This window comes from Mustela putorius, unplaced genomic scaffold (assembly GCF_011764305.1).
Source record: "Mustela putorius furo isolate JIRA1106 unplaced genomic scaffold, ASM1176430v1.1 tig00003976_pilon_pilon_pilon, whole genome shotgun sequence".
NCBI classification, from domain to species: domain Eukaryota; kingdom Metazoa; phylum Chordata; class Mammalia; order Carnivora; family Mustelidae; genus Mustela; species Mustela putorius.
The window spans coordinates 4,357,283-4,372,072 of record NW_025422118.1 but is presented as its reverse complement, the minus strand read 5'-3'; the positions used below and the strand labels follow the sequence as shown (position 1 = coordinate 4,372,072).

The 14,790-nt window shown below is 40.9% G+C and overlaps 2 protein-coding genes across 2 annotated transcripts in view; one reads left to right on the top strand and one right to left on the bottom strand.

The window, feature by feature from the left end:
* Positions 1-109: 109 nt before the first annotated feature.
* Positions 110-5,389, bottom strand: TM2D2 (TM2 domain containing 2). The gene is made up of 4 exons (XM_004758205.3): positions 5,046-5,389; positions 4,164-4,251; positions 2,007-2,122; positions 110-830 (listed from the first exon to the last, which is right to left on the bottom strand). The coding sequence occupies exons 1-4, from the start codon at positions 5,270-5,272 to the stop codon at positions 617-619; spliced, it is 645 nt and encodes a 214-aa protein (XP_004758262.1). The 5' UTR covers positions 5,273-5,389; the 3' UTR covers positions 110-616.
* Positions 5,390-5,644: 255 nt separating this feature from the next.
* Positions 5,645-14,790, top strand: part of ADAM9 (ADAM metallopeptidase domain 9) — a 146,641-nt gene continuing 137,495 nt past the window's right edge. Inside the window, exon 1 of the mRNA XM_045071012.1 lies at positions 5,645-5,997. Coding sequence (XP_044926947.1) covers positions 5,901-5,997 — 97 coding nt within the window. The 5' untranslated portion in view covers positions 5,645-5,900. The remainder of the gene's footprint in view (positions 5,998-14,790) is intronic.

Sequence of the window (14,790 nt, the reverse complement as noted above, 5' to 3'; positions counted from 1 at the left end):
ATGTAACAATAGGATTTATTAGTAGAGTGGTTCATTTCAAATGCCTGGCTTTTAGCAAAACATACAGAATTTTGAGTCTCACTCTACTTACTGAAAATACCAAACAGCATTCCAGGTTGGCAAAATTTATTCCACAACTTAATTTCAGAAAGTCAGAATTTCAGTGAGTATTAAAATCCATGGCCATTTTACTTCTGCTGAAGATCTTCACTGGTTCGGCTTCACATCTCCTCTGCATGAAGATTCAGGGTCACAAAAAGGCACCTAAAAATATTTACTTTGCCCATCTTGTTGGGTCCACTTGCTCCAATGTACTGAAGATACAGCAATGTACAGAAATACAGTATGGAAACCCCTGCAACTTACAAGATAGTCAGTATCCTTTATATTTTATATGTGAGGAAAGGTACACACTTGATTCCCAAACACTGTTTGTCATTTCTAGTCTGCAAGATAAAATTTGGGTTGAAAACCCAGAGTCCAAAGAAACCTTCCTAACCAAACCCATTCCCTCTGAAGAAGGAAAGTAATGGTCAGGTCTGTTATCAAGGAAGTTTTGAGCCTGTAGAGATGAATTCAGAAGACATGCCTCTCTGGGCCATGACCACAGCTCTTTTTAGTAGACAGTGCACCAATTGCTGCCATCACTTGGCATCAGCCCTCCAGTAATAAGCAAAATAAGGTCAACAAACCACCAAATCCCAAGTCCTCCAAGTGTCAATAGCTTCCCCACTGCTGTGCCAGTGTGTCCCAGACAGAAACGGTCCACTCCGAAACATCCCAGGAAGAACGAGTAGAGTAAAGTGGTTATGAAGTAGTGTCCCGTGTATCTAGACAGAACAAATGAAGAGGAAGATGTTTACCACATGAAAATTAAAACACGTAAGGACGAATGAATTTAATGCAAGTGAAAGGATGATGTAGCAGTCCCTCTGTGGCCTCTCATCCTCCCCAAAAAGAAAATCTCTAGTTGGCCTAGGCTCTCAGAAGAGTACTACCTAGGGGCATAAAGGAACAAATACTGACTGGACTGGACAAGAGCTAATCAAGCACATGTGCTCTGTAGGCATCCTGGGAGGAGTAGAGTCTGGGCCTGCAGCCCTCCCTGACTCAGGCACCTTTCCTGAGGCTGCGCTTCTGAATGCAGTTCTCTATGGAAATGTCATGGTCTTTCCTCAGATGAGCACTGATCTCTGTATACCCTTCTATTGTTTTGTGGCGACTAAAAATGAGGTTTCTTCAGTAAGGACTTGGGTCTTATGTACTGCAATGACACTCAATTACAATTGCTCTAATATTGTCATCGAACACCACGGACTCCATTAGCAACTGATATAAATACATGCTGTGCCTTCCAGCAAAATTTACAGATTTTACCCTAATTCTTTAAGATAAACTTATTTTTCAGGAGAGAGATCCACACTTGTCATAATAAAACCTTTATTTCTCTGGGATGCCTGGGTGGCTCAGTTGGTTAAGCATCTGCCTTCAGCTCTGGTCTTGATCCCAGGGTCCTGGGATAAACCCTGACATCTGGCTCCCTGCTTAGCAGGGAGTCTGCTTCTCCCTCTGCCTGTGCTCTCGCTCTCTTTCTCTGTGACAAATAAATAAAACCTTTAAAGAAATAAAGAAAGCAAGAATAAAACCTTCATTCCTCAAACATTAAGACTATTTTTATAGGATTTATGTCTACCATAGGAATTTTGGAGCTAGATCATCTGGTCTAGCTCCTTTATTTTGTAGGTGAGGGACAAAGTCTCTGGTCTTCTACCGACACTTAGCTTGTTGATGAAAGAGACACTTAGAACTTATGGCCTCTGGTCTCATAAGTCCAGTGTCCTCTCTGTTTGTAACCACATCACTCCCGCCCATGGATTATGCGCAGTAGTAATCATGTTGCCCCTTTAACACTTAAGATAAAAGAAAAAAGTCATATCATGAGATGACAAGGAAAACAGCTCTACCTCTATCCAAGTACCAACTACCCCATTCAAAGTAACACTTACTTTATACAAGGTTTATTCTCCCGCAGGAAGGTCCTAGGACTGGCACACTCAATCCCATCGAGGGCCCGGCACTGGACAGAAGTGTGTTCCACATCACTGTAGGCCTGCCCACCGAACTGTGGCATAAAAACCAAACCAAAACAAAACAGCCCAAACTTACCAAAGAAGTTACACAAAACAGATCTTTATGTTCATTAATAAGAGGTGACTCAGGACAATATTGTACTAATAAAGTTGGGGTAAGGCTGTGTTCAAGAGCTAGGAATTTAGTGATTCAAGTGATTTTAAATTATTCCACCCTAACTGTATGTTGTTTTAAATAAACTTTTTTTTCTTGTAACTAGCTTCTTTAATATGGTGAAAATATTTAAAATCAGTTTCATTAAACACCACTTAGAATAGATGGACACAATATTTTAATTATCCTGTATTTACAGGAAAGAGCACATAGTTGAGCATTTGGGAATGGGTATTTAAAAAAATCAATGTGTATTAGAAGTTCTATATATATTGTAAATGAACATAATTAGGAAAAGACCTCAGAATATCATGACTCAGAACTTTTTTTTTTTAAAGATTTTATTTATTTGACAGACAGAGATCACAAGTAGGCAGAGAGGCAGACAGAGAGAGAGGAGGAAGCAGGCTCCCCACTGAGCAGAGAGCCCGATGCAGGGCTCGATCCCAGGACCCTGGGATCACGACCCGAACCGAAGGCAGAGGCTTTAACCCACTGAGCCACCCAGGCGCCCCAGAACTTTTTTTTGAATGTGGGATTATCAGATATCTGTAGTATGTTTTTGTGTGTTTAAATTTTAGCAAAAAATTTCAGAACAAGACCTCTGACCATTTATGTAATTGAATTCTAGCAGAGAAAGCACAGATGTACATTCTCCACTGGCACCTTAAGTTGTTCACTACTATTTTCACTGGTGCATTCCTTAAAGGGAAGGGAGCTGGAAATCATACTTCCCCTGGGATTTAGGTGTTTGAGTACTGGTACTCTAGGACTTCTGGGGAAAGTGGCAGCTTGAGTGGCCTAACAGGAACAGTTCAGTATTTAATTATAATAGGTAAAAGCAGGGGCACCTGGGTGGCTCATTTGGTTGAGCATCTGACTCTTGATTTCGGCTCAGGTCATGATCTTAGGGTCATGGGGATTGAGCTCTGCATCCAGGCTCTGCGCTCAATACAAGTTGGCTTGAGATTCTCTCCCTCTGTCCCTCTTTCCCCTCTTTGCTCTTTCTCTCAAATGAATAAATAAATCTTAAAAAAAAAATAAAACGGACAAAAGTGATCTCTATACAGTGCTACTCAAACCTTCAAAACCTTCATTGATAATTATCCACACATCAAGATCTCATTTTATTGAAAATATTTCTTTACACATGACTGCATTAAGAGTTGCCTTTTGGTCTTATTACTTTCAGGTTTATTTCTCTGTCTCTGATTTAGTACAAACCATATTTTCCCATAAGTCTCTTATAACTGATTGAATCTTGACTTGCATTATGCAGCATGATGGGGAGGTACATGAATTTCACTGGTTTTGGGGAGACTAACTAGGATGTTATTAATGGAACTGAATGGCTTTCTTCCATCCCAGAGGCCGTTGTACCTAAGGCTTCTCCTTGAATACAGCCTTCTACAAAGGCAGATACTGATAGGCCCCATCTATTTCTTAAGGACATGGTGGAAAATGCTTGCCTTATGAAAAGAAAGATCATTGGCAAAAGGAGCTTTGCCCGAAATGCATGTGTAACAAAGATGCAGCTTAGTCCATTATTGGTTTTAGAAAGTGCATAAGCAAAGAAAAAAAAAGTGCATAAGCCTTTCTTTTGTTCTTTTAGGAAAGTGCATACTTGAAGGATAATGAGGAGGTGACATAATAGCTTTAAATCAGTCAATATCAGCCCAAAGAAGCAAAGACAGTTTGGTCTGTGCACCTGGGTAGTTTTGGCACAGACACTCCTTCCTGAGGAAATGAAATGGCTTGATCAGTCACTGATGCTGGCCAGGCTGGAAATTTCCAGGAAGTCATTCTAATTAAGTCTATAGGAAGGTAACTTCATATCCCTGATACTTTGTTGTAACAGCATTTGGCCAGTACTCTTTCTCTACGTTAGAGTTTGCTTATAAAACAAAATGAAAACCCACCTTGAGACAACCATAACCGAGTTCCTGGGATGCAGTTGCATTTCCAACATGATCCACTGGGTCGTCACATTCTATAAATTCATCAGGGCTGTAAATCACCAGTAAGATCATGACTGTCATTCTCATATGGTTTTTGCAAATGGCTGTTTAAGTGCATATAATCAAAACAGGCAAGAGGCACTTCAAGTTTTCTAGGGTTTAATTCTGACTGATCCCCAAGGCAAGAGATGCTGTCAGACTGAAGAACAGCAGGTCAAATAGACAGCCATCCAAATGATCCTTTTACTGGGGAAGGGAAGCGTTTCTGGTCCTATTTCTACGTGGATTCTACTTCTCCTATGGCTTTCTCCCTTTCCTGGGCAAGGAGCCACAAGACAATGGGAACAAAATCGAAGCCAAAGGATTCCCAGTTCTCTTTGCATTTCCCAAACGCCTTTTCTCACGGACTAAAAAGAGATGTTAAAAATGACTCGGTTCTGCAACGGTTAGGATATTGCTTTTCTAAAAGAAAGTGCCTCGTGGCAAGGACAAGTCATTTCCTCTATTTGTGCCTCATAGTGAACACCTACAATGGATTCTGCTTCGTTAAAGGGAGCGGGATAGAGAAGGCACAACCTCGTACCCTTCTTCCGGAGACTATATGATGTCACTCCTCCCTAGTTCTCTTTCGGGATCCCAAGGGATCTGCCACCGACACACAAGGTTTCCCCCTGCATGGGTGAGAGGAGTGAGAAACCTGGATGAAATTAACCTCCCGCATGCTGACTGTCAGGTCCTCAGGAGGAGAGGGTCTGGGGGAAAAAGCCGCCTCCCTTCCCCCACCCCAACACCATATATCCTTGGCCCCATCTCCATCTCTGCCTCGACGTCTGGGTAGCTTACAGGTAAGAGCAAAGGATGACTGGAGACTGGGGGTCGCCATATTCCCAGCTCGGAGCGCCGGCTGAGCCCTCGGGGTGGGCGGCGCCAGCGGATGTGAGCTCGGGTTCGGCCGTAGCGTTGTGCGAGTGGCTCCGAGAGACACAGTGCAGCAGAAGTAGGTTCCCCAGCAGCAAAGCCGCCTGGCCGCACAGAAGTAAGTAACTCACCGGGCAACCACCCAGCACCATCTTCCCGGGCCCAGTGGCGGAGACCCGGACTCAACCACAAAGCCGAGCCTACACATTCGACCCAAGCAAGCCCTGCCGGGTTAGGCCTTTCCGCGGAGCCGGACTCCTCGCCACAAAATAGCCAATGGGCGCGCGGTTCGACGCTCCGCCCAACGCCCGCAAGCCAATCAGAAAAGGCTGCGCAGGGGGGCGGAGCTGCCCTTCATTTCTGCTCCTCAATTCCGCTTCTGGGTCTCGCGCTCCGCCTTCTTTTCCTTCTGGTACTTCCTCCAATCAGGTTCTTCTACGCCCAAAGTAGGCGGGCCTAGGAGCAGAGAGGGCGGGGGCTTGTCAGGCAGTAGGCGGGGCAGCGAGTGTGAAGGGGCGGGGCGGACTACTGAGGGTTTTAGCGGCCGGGACAGAAATCCTTTCTCCCGCGGGCGACTGGATTTTTCTCTACGTCAGCGTAGGGAGCGCGATGTCGGGAGCGAGCTCGGACAGGAGCCGAGTTGCGTCAGTGCCGAGCGCGTGTTCGTCCCGGGAGCGCGCATCCCGGCCAGCTCTGGGGCCCCGGCAGGGCTGGGAAATGATGGAGCAGGCGGAGGCAGAGGCGACCCAGTGTTGAGTGGAACCTGCGGAATCTGCCGCGATGGGATCGGGCGCAGGCTCGCCCTTTCGGGTCCTCCGGCTCCAGTGGCTGCTGCTGTTTGACTTGGTGGGCCCAGTTCTCGGTGGGGCTCGGCCAGGTGGGTGTCCGCCCCGCAGGGACCTCTGAGATTTGTTTCCTAGGGTTGGGACGCTCGGAGTTACCCCGCGGTGCCTGGGCGCGGAGGGGCCTGGCTGGGGACTGGACCTGGGGTCGGGAGGCGGAGCCGCTCCAGCTGTGTGTGCAGAGTGCTCGGACCCGAGGTTCGGGGTCTGGCGCCCCAAACCCTTCTTGGCAGTGTTCTGGCTGGTCCCTTTTCCTCCGTCTCCGGCTTGGCAGAGCCTTTTGCGGTGCGCCCTACCCCCATCTCGCTCATAACTGGGTCCCCCAGACTCTCTTGGGACTTCTCTGGGACCGACTCTGCCCTCAGGGAGTCGGCTGAAAAGCCTTGGAGTCTGAGTGCACGCCGAGGGTGTGTTCTTGTTTAAACTGCTTTGAGAAATGGAGCTTGGTTTTGCTTGTGAGTTCATGTCACTTGGAAAGAGACCGGGAGATGGAAGTTTGGCTCCAGGTTATCGTAATTTGAAATTTTGACGTTCATTTTAAGAGCGGAGTTTCTAGTATGTCCACCGAACTCGATTTAGTGATGGAATAAAGGGGGGTTGCTCATTTGTCTTGGGCCATTTTGTTGTTATAGTAAATAGTATTTATTTTTGGAAGCGAAGTGCTATGTTTCTATAGCCAAGCAGTCTTTTATCTGCATTTTTACTGGGTTCGTAATGTCTTAAATCCGTAAAAATAATCCCTGCTCTGCTTAAGCACCGGTAAGAATTAAATCGTTCATGTGAGATTGCTTTTGAATTGTGAAACTTCCCTTGAATATGTAAGGTATTTTATCCTGGAGATGCCGAAACGTAGTGGTAACAAATTGCTAACACTCTAGCTTCTTTCTGGAAACGGCTTCGTTTGTTCTGGCTCTTGCTGAAATTATTGTTTGCATGGTTCTTATTTTCTTTATTAGCCCTTGAGAGTGTGATGGAGAATGAGAGTTTTAACTGAAGGTTGCCTTGAGAGTTGCTCAAAGGTGATGATGGAAGATTTCACTGTAGGATTGCTGACCTTCAGGAATTACATTTTTTTTTTTTTTTTTTTTTTGGCAATTAAGTGAATTTGCCTCTTTGGAATTCTGAAGCTCTACATACTGAAACTTCATTGAACGGGAAGACACCATTTCTTTTCTGGTTAACACTGTTTTTGCTGTGCTTTTCATAGATGGTTAACATTTACCAGTCTGTAAGATGAAGTATAGTATATACATTTGGAGTTTTAGTAATCCATGATTGTTTGTGTTTGAAAATATTAATAAGACTATATTTTTAATGTTAATGTATGTATTATTGGATACTTGCATATAGATGAATGGAAGATCTTTATGCTTTTTAAAAAAATTTTAAGATTTTATTTATTTGAGAGAGAGCATGAGGGAGCATGGGGAGTGGGCAGAGAGAGAGGGAGAAGCAGACTCCATGCAGAGCGGGGAGTTCTACTCAGGGCTGGATCCCAGGGCACCTGAGCAGAAGTCAGATGCTTAACAGATTGAGCCACCCACACGCACCTAGAATAGCCTTATGGGTCTTAACCATGGCTTTAACAGTTTATGGCCAATCCTTCATTTAAGCGTGGTCATGCTTTCAAAATTTAGTCAACATTTATGGAGTTCCTGTAAGACACCATGCTTAATGCTTATGGACCGGGAAAGGGTGACCAAATGGGCTAAAGTCTTTATGGGAGATGTATAAAACCTTGGGGGAGGCTTATAGTATAAGTGGTATTTGATCTCATCTACATCAGGGAATGTTCAAGTCAAAGGATATGAATGTGTTCTAAGGAGAAGAAAGAGTTTTTGTGAGAGTATGGAAGGATAAAAGAACATGACTTGTTAGGGAATGAAGAGAATGTCTGCAGGTGATCTACAGGAAAGGGAGGCAAGGAAGAAACTAAGGTAGATTGGTACCCATTGGTACAGCCTTCTATTCCATGATAAGACGTTTGGACTTTACCCTGTAGGAAGTTCTTTGGGCAAGAAGGTTTTTCAGATTCCATACGACATAACTAGATTTGCGATTAAGGTAACTGGCAAAGCAGGGGAAGACAGAACACAGGAGGGAGAGACTGGAGGCTGGGAGAGACCAGCTGAGAGGCTTTTGTAATAGTTAGCAATGAGTCAACTCCTATTTCTCCAGGGGAATGTTCCTCCGAAATCAGCTGACTAAATTTTTGCAATACAGGATGTTTAAAACATGCACATTTTCTGTTAATGAAGAGGAATTTGAGGACTCAGTAACACCCACACATTAGCTACAGTAGAAGTTGAATAGGTTTTAGTAGGATCTTTACTACCATTTATAACGTGTCAGTGAGGAAATGCAATATAAATTCCAAAGGGCTGACACTTAACAGTAAACTTAAAACCGCCAAAACTGAGGCTGACAAAGGTAATTTTCTATTATTGTGAAAAAATAACAAGGGGAATTGGGTATGAAACTTTTTCCGATTTTCTCTTTTAAGGTAGTAATTATAATGCAGACCTAGATTTTTTTTTTTTTTAAAGGCTAGATTCTAAAGACATTGAGTTTTAAAGCTTACTTATGGTGAATCACTATAAAACAAACTACATGGTAAGAGTTTAAGTCCGTACTAATTTTGTCTTGGGTGCCAGCAAATTACTTCAATTTGTATCTTTGTGTTTTTGCTGTAAAGGAGAATGACGTCTTTTAAATTTCAAGGTAGTTTTGCTTTTAACTTTAAAATAAAAAAGAAAACATTTATAGCTAATATATATACAAAACAAGTTATAGGTTCAAGGCAATTTTCAAAAAAACATTTAAATTTTATGTCACGAAAGTTGACTTTATATTTGTTTTTTGTTAAAAATCCTAGTTTAGGGGTACCTGAGTGGCTCAGTGGGTTAAAGCCTCTGCCTTTGGCTCAGGTCGTGATCCCAGGGCCCTGGCATCGATGGCTCTGCATTCGGGCTCTCTGCTCAGAGGGAGACTGCTTCCTTCTCTCTCTCTCTCTCTCTCTCTCTGACTGCCTCTCTGCCTGCTTGTGATCTCTGTCAAATAAATAAATAACTAAATAAAATCTTGGGCACCTGGGTGGCTCAGTGGGTTAAACCACTGCCTTTGGCTCAGATCATGATCTCAGGGTCCTGGGATCGAGTCCCGCATTGGGCTCTCTGCTCAGCAGGGAGCCTGCTTCCCTCTCTCTCTCTCTGCCTGCCTCTCCATCTACTTGTGATCTCTGTCAAATAAATAAATAACATCTTTAAAAATAAATAAATAAATAAATAAATAAAATCTTTAAAGAAAAAAAAGAGATCCTGGTTTATTGTAGAATTTCTCTGAAGGTGCAAGATCTGAGTAACTGAAAGCTTTTTCTTGAAATATGCACAACCTCAGATATATGACATAGATAATAGCCTCCTGATACTTTTTCCCTTTGATATGTAATATATCTCAGAGTCTTGGAGTTATGCTGTCCTTTGAGTCAGTGCTATAGGACTGCCTCCTAAGTAGATCTTGGTATCACTTTGAACTGTACAATCTTTTTTGTATATTGGGAGATTATTCTAGTTTATTTCTCATTTTGTGATATTGTTATTTTAGTCAAATCATTTTTCCTGAAGTGATCATATGTGAGATACTCCTTGAATCAGACCTTTTAAGAATGAATTAGGAAACCTGAGAAGTTCACCTAATGTGGTCAGTTTTTAACTATGCAGTTGTTTCTGAGTTTGTGTTTATCTTAACATAAGAATTAGAGTATTTTAGTTTATAAGAAGGAAACATGATGCCACTGCCAGACATTTGTTATGCTGTAGGACAGTATATGGGAAATGCCTTTTTCCCATTGACATATTTTTCTTTTAATGAGATTTTTCATGGTTTAACTCATTTTAGGAGGTTCCCCCCCTTCCTTTTATAGTATTCCTTAGAACCCTTATGCAAGTAGATCCCTGGAGAGCCTGTTCCATTGGCTTCACCGATAAATTAAAATTCTTTGTGAATAGAAGCTCTGATCCTAGCTACCTGAGAGGGGTGGCTAAGCATTCTATAGCAGAGCCATACAATGAAATAGAACATTGACGTTAAAATGACAAATGTGTGGACCACGTGGATTTCTGGAGAATTGGCATTAAAAAGATACTCGTCATAAAAATAAAGCTTAATTCTGGTTGTACATGACAATTAACAAGTAGGAGATCTGTTATGAATGACTCTATAAAGATAAGAAGGCATTTACTCAACATGTAGTCATCAAATACTTACTGTACCAGAGCAGGAAACACATGATCTATAAATTATATTGTCCTTATAAGGTATCATTCTTTGTCTCAAGAAACTGAAATTCCTTGCTAGAGGAGCTTTAAGTTCTTGAGGGTATTAAATCTTCTAAGTGGTTGGTGGTTTTCCCATAGGGGCACTTAAAAACAAACAACAGCAAAAGCTCTGTTTCTTTTTAAATGTGAAGACGAGTAAATGGTAAAAAAAACAAAAAACAAAAAACAAAAAAAAAAACTCACTCAAAAAATATAAGAAGGTAGGACATAGCAATTGAAATTATAATTATTTTTGAGTATAATTATTAGTATATGATATTTATTTGAGGCTGACCTTGTGAATGGAATGGAAATATGTGGCTCAAAGTAACAGGGTTTTCTGGATTTAATTACAATAATTTCTCTTTTAAAAGAATTCAGGCAACAAAATTATTTTATTCATGTTCTATATGGAACTCAGGTTTATCTTCTATATAGAGTGAAAGTATTTAAAGGTGGCTGTTTGTTTACATAATAGGCAGGAAGGAAATGAGAAAAGCCCATGACTGAGAATTCACATTTGTTTGCTTTGCAATTAAGTAGAATTCTCTTGTTTCCCTCTACTACAGTTACTATTCTGAAACATATACTTAGACTTTCTGCAAAACACAGTTCATTAAAAGATCTAAGGAGTCAGAGGAATAAAGAAGTGCAACTAACACCCTTCTCTTTCACTAAGTTGAAGATTCTTTAAGTTTCATGTTTCAGCTCTTATTTTTATCTCCAGCCCATGTTTCCTAGTAATCTGATTTTTGACAGTGTGCTTATTCTGTCAAATTCCAAAGTAACAAATCTGTATCCTCTGCTAGTTGATTGTATTAAGATTTTTATTTTCATTGTGAACTATATGCTTATAGTGTTTTTCAGTGGGGGGCAGTTTTGTCCCCGGAAGGCATCTGGGGGATATTTTTAGTTGTCACACTGATAGTTCTTCTGGCATCTAGTGGATAGAGGCCATGAATGCTACTAAACATCCTACGTTGCACAAGGCAGCCCCCCACAGCAAAGAATTTTCTGGCCCCAAATGTCAGCAGTGCTGAGGCTTGAAGCTTTGTACAAATAATGTGCATGCACTTCCTTTATAGTAACATGGGAAACATGTAATTTTGGTTCCCATGAGAAGGTTGCTACTATTTGGGATTAAAAAGAAAAGGGAATTTGGGAAAAAATATGTACATTTGTTATGATGTTCTGCGAACTCCTTATGGCACTCAGAAAGATCCTTGGATTTTAAAACCAAAAAGTCAGTATTGGAATAACAGTTTGACTTAGAGAAGTTATTTTTGGGTGCTATAATTTTGAGAGTCTTATTAAAAATAAAGGATTAACTATGTTGTTGTTGTTTTCCTAACAAGAATTATGCTTTAAAGTGAGAAGGGCAGAAAGAGTTTTGTGTCTTATTTTCCTATACTGGATTGCTATTCTTTGCTAACAGCCTCACAGAAAGATCCATAGTTTTATACCTGATATTATAAAGTTATTTAACCTGTTTCAGATTGAAAGCTCTTTAAATATCTGCCTGCCCAATTGTAGTTCTCTTTTCTGAGACATTTCTTTTTCTCTGTGATTTCTTCTGAGTTGAATGAGATGAAAAAAAAAAAAAAACTTGAGTCGCATATTGTTTAGCTTCTAGTGTTAACAGTTCCCTGAACCTGTTACGATATATGTCAAAGCCTGTAAAGATTTACCTAAAAAACTTTCTAGTTTGAAATAACGCTAGGGTCATAGGAAGTTGCAAATAAATGTACACAGTGATTCATTTTTTGTCACACAGAGCTTCTAATTTATTACCTGCTAAAAGAATTTTATTCTTGCCAACTATTTGCACCACTGAGACAGAACAGGAACTTGCAGAAAAACCCTGGCCCCCTCAGAGCACCAATGGCAATAACCCATTTCTCTAGTCCAGCTTGCAGGTGGCTGTATGTGATCAGGAAGCCATAAGCCATAAGCTGGAAACAAGCAACAGGACCCAATTTACAACAGGTGTGCTCCTACAAAGACCAGACCAAACCAGACCAGTCAGAGCCAAATGGACCCAGCTCTGACTTTTTGCTGACTTTTCTCCCCAATATAATGTTATATATTATGCCCAGCGGTGGAAACTTAACATGCAAATGAAACATAACATGTGTGAAGCATGGTTGATCAACTGGGGCCCAGTTTCCTGTATTTCCCCAGTGCTACATGCTTAGATGTCACTCCTTTCCTACCTCAGCTGCTTTAAAAACTTTCCCTGGCCATTGTTCACGGAGCTAGCCCAAGGACACTTTGCTTTGTGCTATCTGCCTTTTGCTCTGGCAGAAGCCCCTGATAAAAGTCTTGCTTGAACATACCTGCTTGGCATCTTATCAGTTTTCATTGCCCAGAGTGCCGGGAGTCTGGTTCTGTAACATCACCACATTTCTAGTAGTTGAACAACTTATCATGATCTAGAGTGAAATTAAGGTAATATTGAAACTTGTATTTTTAGCAATTTGAAAACAACAGAGGTCATTGAAACATTTCTTCTGGATGGGGCAGTAGTCCTGTACCTCAGTTGATGTAGGATTAAAGATATTTTATCTAGTGATCTGAAGCCTTCATTTGTGAAGGCCTTGGTGATTTCTTTTGACATGGTTCCCCATTAACAATTCCAAATACCTGAATGATATTTTATTATAGTATGTCATAAGTATGCCTTGGATTAGCTTATGGCCACTTTTGTGAGTATTGGAGTCTATCCCTAGTGTTCTCATGTAATGACTCGAAGCCATCTTAGATAGCATAATATGCCATAGTATAAAGATATAAGGGGTTTGAAGTTGGGTAAAGAGTTTGAAAACTGTTAGTATGAAATGTATTGTATTAGATAGGATACAATTTGTTTTCCTTTTGTATCTTTTTTAAAATCCCAAGATAGACAAGATTATAGACTTTTTTTTTTTTTTAAGATTTTGTTTATTTGACAGAGAGAGACAGGGAGAGAGGGAACACAAACAGGGGGAGTGGGAGAGGGAGCAGCAGGCTTCCGGCTGAGCAGGAGCCCAATATGGGACTCCATCCCAGAACCCTGAGATCAAGACCTAAGCCGAAGACAGCCGCCGCTCAATGACTGAGCCACCTAGGAGCCCCAGAATAGACATTTTTATATACAGTGATATCTTGGAGAAAGTTAGCTGTAAATACTTCATTTTAATCTGTATTTGAGAGATCTGAGAGGTGTAAAACTTAATATGTGAATGAGCACTCAGTTTGGATCCAAAGGAAGAGAATGGGAGTAGGGAGACCAGGTAAGAAGGACTGGGTCTTGTAGGTGTGAGGTTAGTAAGGCTGAGGAAGGAACTTTGGGAGATGCTAGATAATCAGCACTTTAAATGGATTGTGCCTTTTTGTTGAACAAATATTCTTTTTTCCCCCTTATAATTCTGAAGGTAGTACAGGGATTATGCATTACTCATTGTAAAAACAAATTCAAACCATACAGACATGGAGGGATGCAGGAAATAAGTCCCATGTCCTTATCTCAATGTTCCATATCTCTGTGTGTCTGTATATATCTAAACCACATTCATGAGGAGGCTTAAGACTAGCATACACAAACAGAAAGACTGAGGGAAGAACAGACACATTTTTCTCTCAGTGGATCTGAGTGCATTGTGACTCGAGTGCATTGTGACAACTCCTTCAAACAAGGTTGGTACATTTACTTATGATATTTACATGTTTACATATGATATTTTATAGTCTCATATGTGCAATATGATATAATGTTTCATAAATGCTATACTGCAGAGTTGATTAAAATGAAGTTTCTCCCCTTATCCCACTCCCTATAGGTAGCTACTTTAAAATATAATTTATTTTATCATAGAAAATTATAAACACACATAACAGCAGAGAGAATAATGAACTCACATGTACCCATTACCCAACTTCAATATAATTTCATATGTATCTCTTCCCTCACACACACTCTATTTTGATACAAATCCTAGACATCATATAATTTTGTCTGTGTAAGACATAAGGACTTTAAAAAGAAACCTTATCCACAATATGGTTATTACACATAAAAAAAATTAACAGTAATTCTTCAGGATCATCAAGATTTCCCTGATTGTTTCAGAATTTGTTTTTTTCCACTGATTTGTTGAATTAGGATCCAAAGAGGTCCATACATTTCTAAGGCTCTTTAACTTATGGAAGTCCTTTCTTTCCCCACCCTCTCCTGGGCACTTATTTGTGAGGGAAATTCCACTTAATTAAATTATTTTGTAATATACAGACATAGAGAGAGATGGAATTTTCATTCATGGTCCTTAAGTGGTGACTTCACCATCTACTTCATCACTTTCACTGAAAATAAATTGACATGCCATCAGCAAAGATCCTGGAAGAAGATAATTGTGTTGGGTGTATTGAGAGGCCTTGTATCAGACTCCAGGAAGGGGTGTCTTACTAAGGGATTTCCTTGGGCAATTTTGATTATACTCCATTTTTGCTTTAGTGATGACTTTGGAACCCAAGTTC

What these genes read in the sequence shown, in the direction of transcription:
- TM2D2 (XM_004758205.3), bottom strand. Translation starts at nt 5,272, where the DNA reads ATGGTGCTGGGTGGTTGCCCGGTGAGTTACTTACTTCTGTGCGGCCAG. An exon ending in GTCATCCTTTGCTCTTACCT is followed by an intron (nt 4,252 to 5,045) that starts GTAAGCTACCCA and finishes GGTGATTTACAG; the next exon opens with CCCTGATGAATTTATAGAAT. An exon ending in TCGGTTATGGTTGTCTCAAG is followed by an intron (nt 2,123 to 4,163) that starts GTGGGTTTTCAT and finishes TTTATGCCACAG; the next exon opens with TTCGGTGGGCAGGCCTACAG.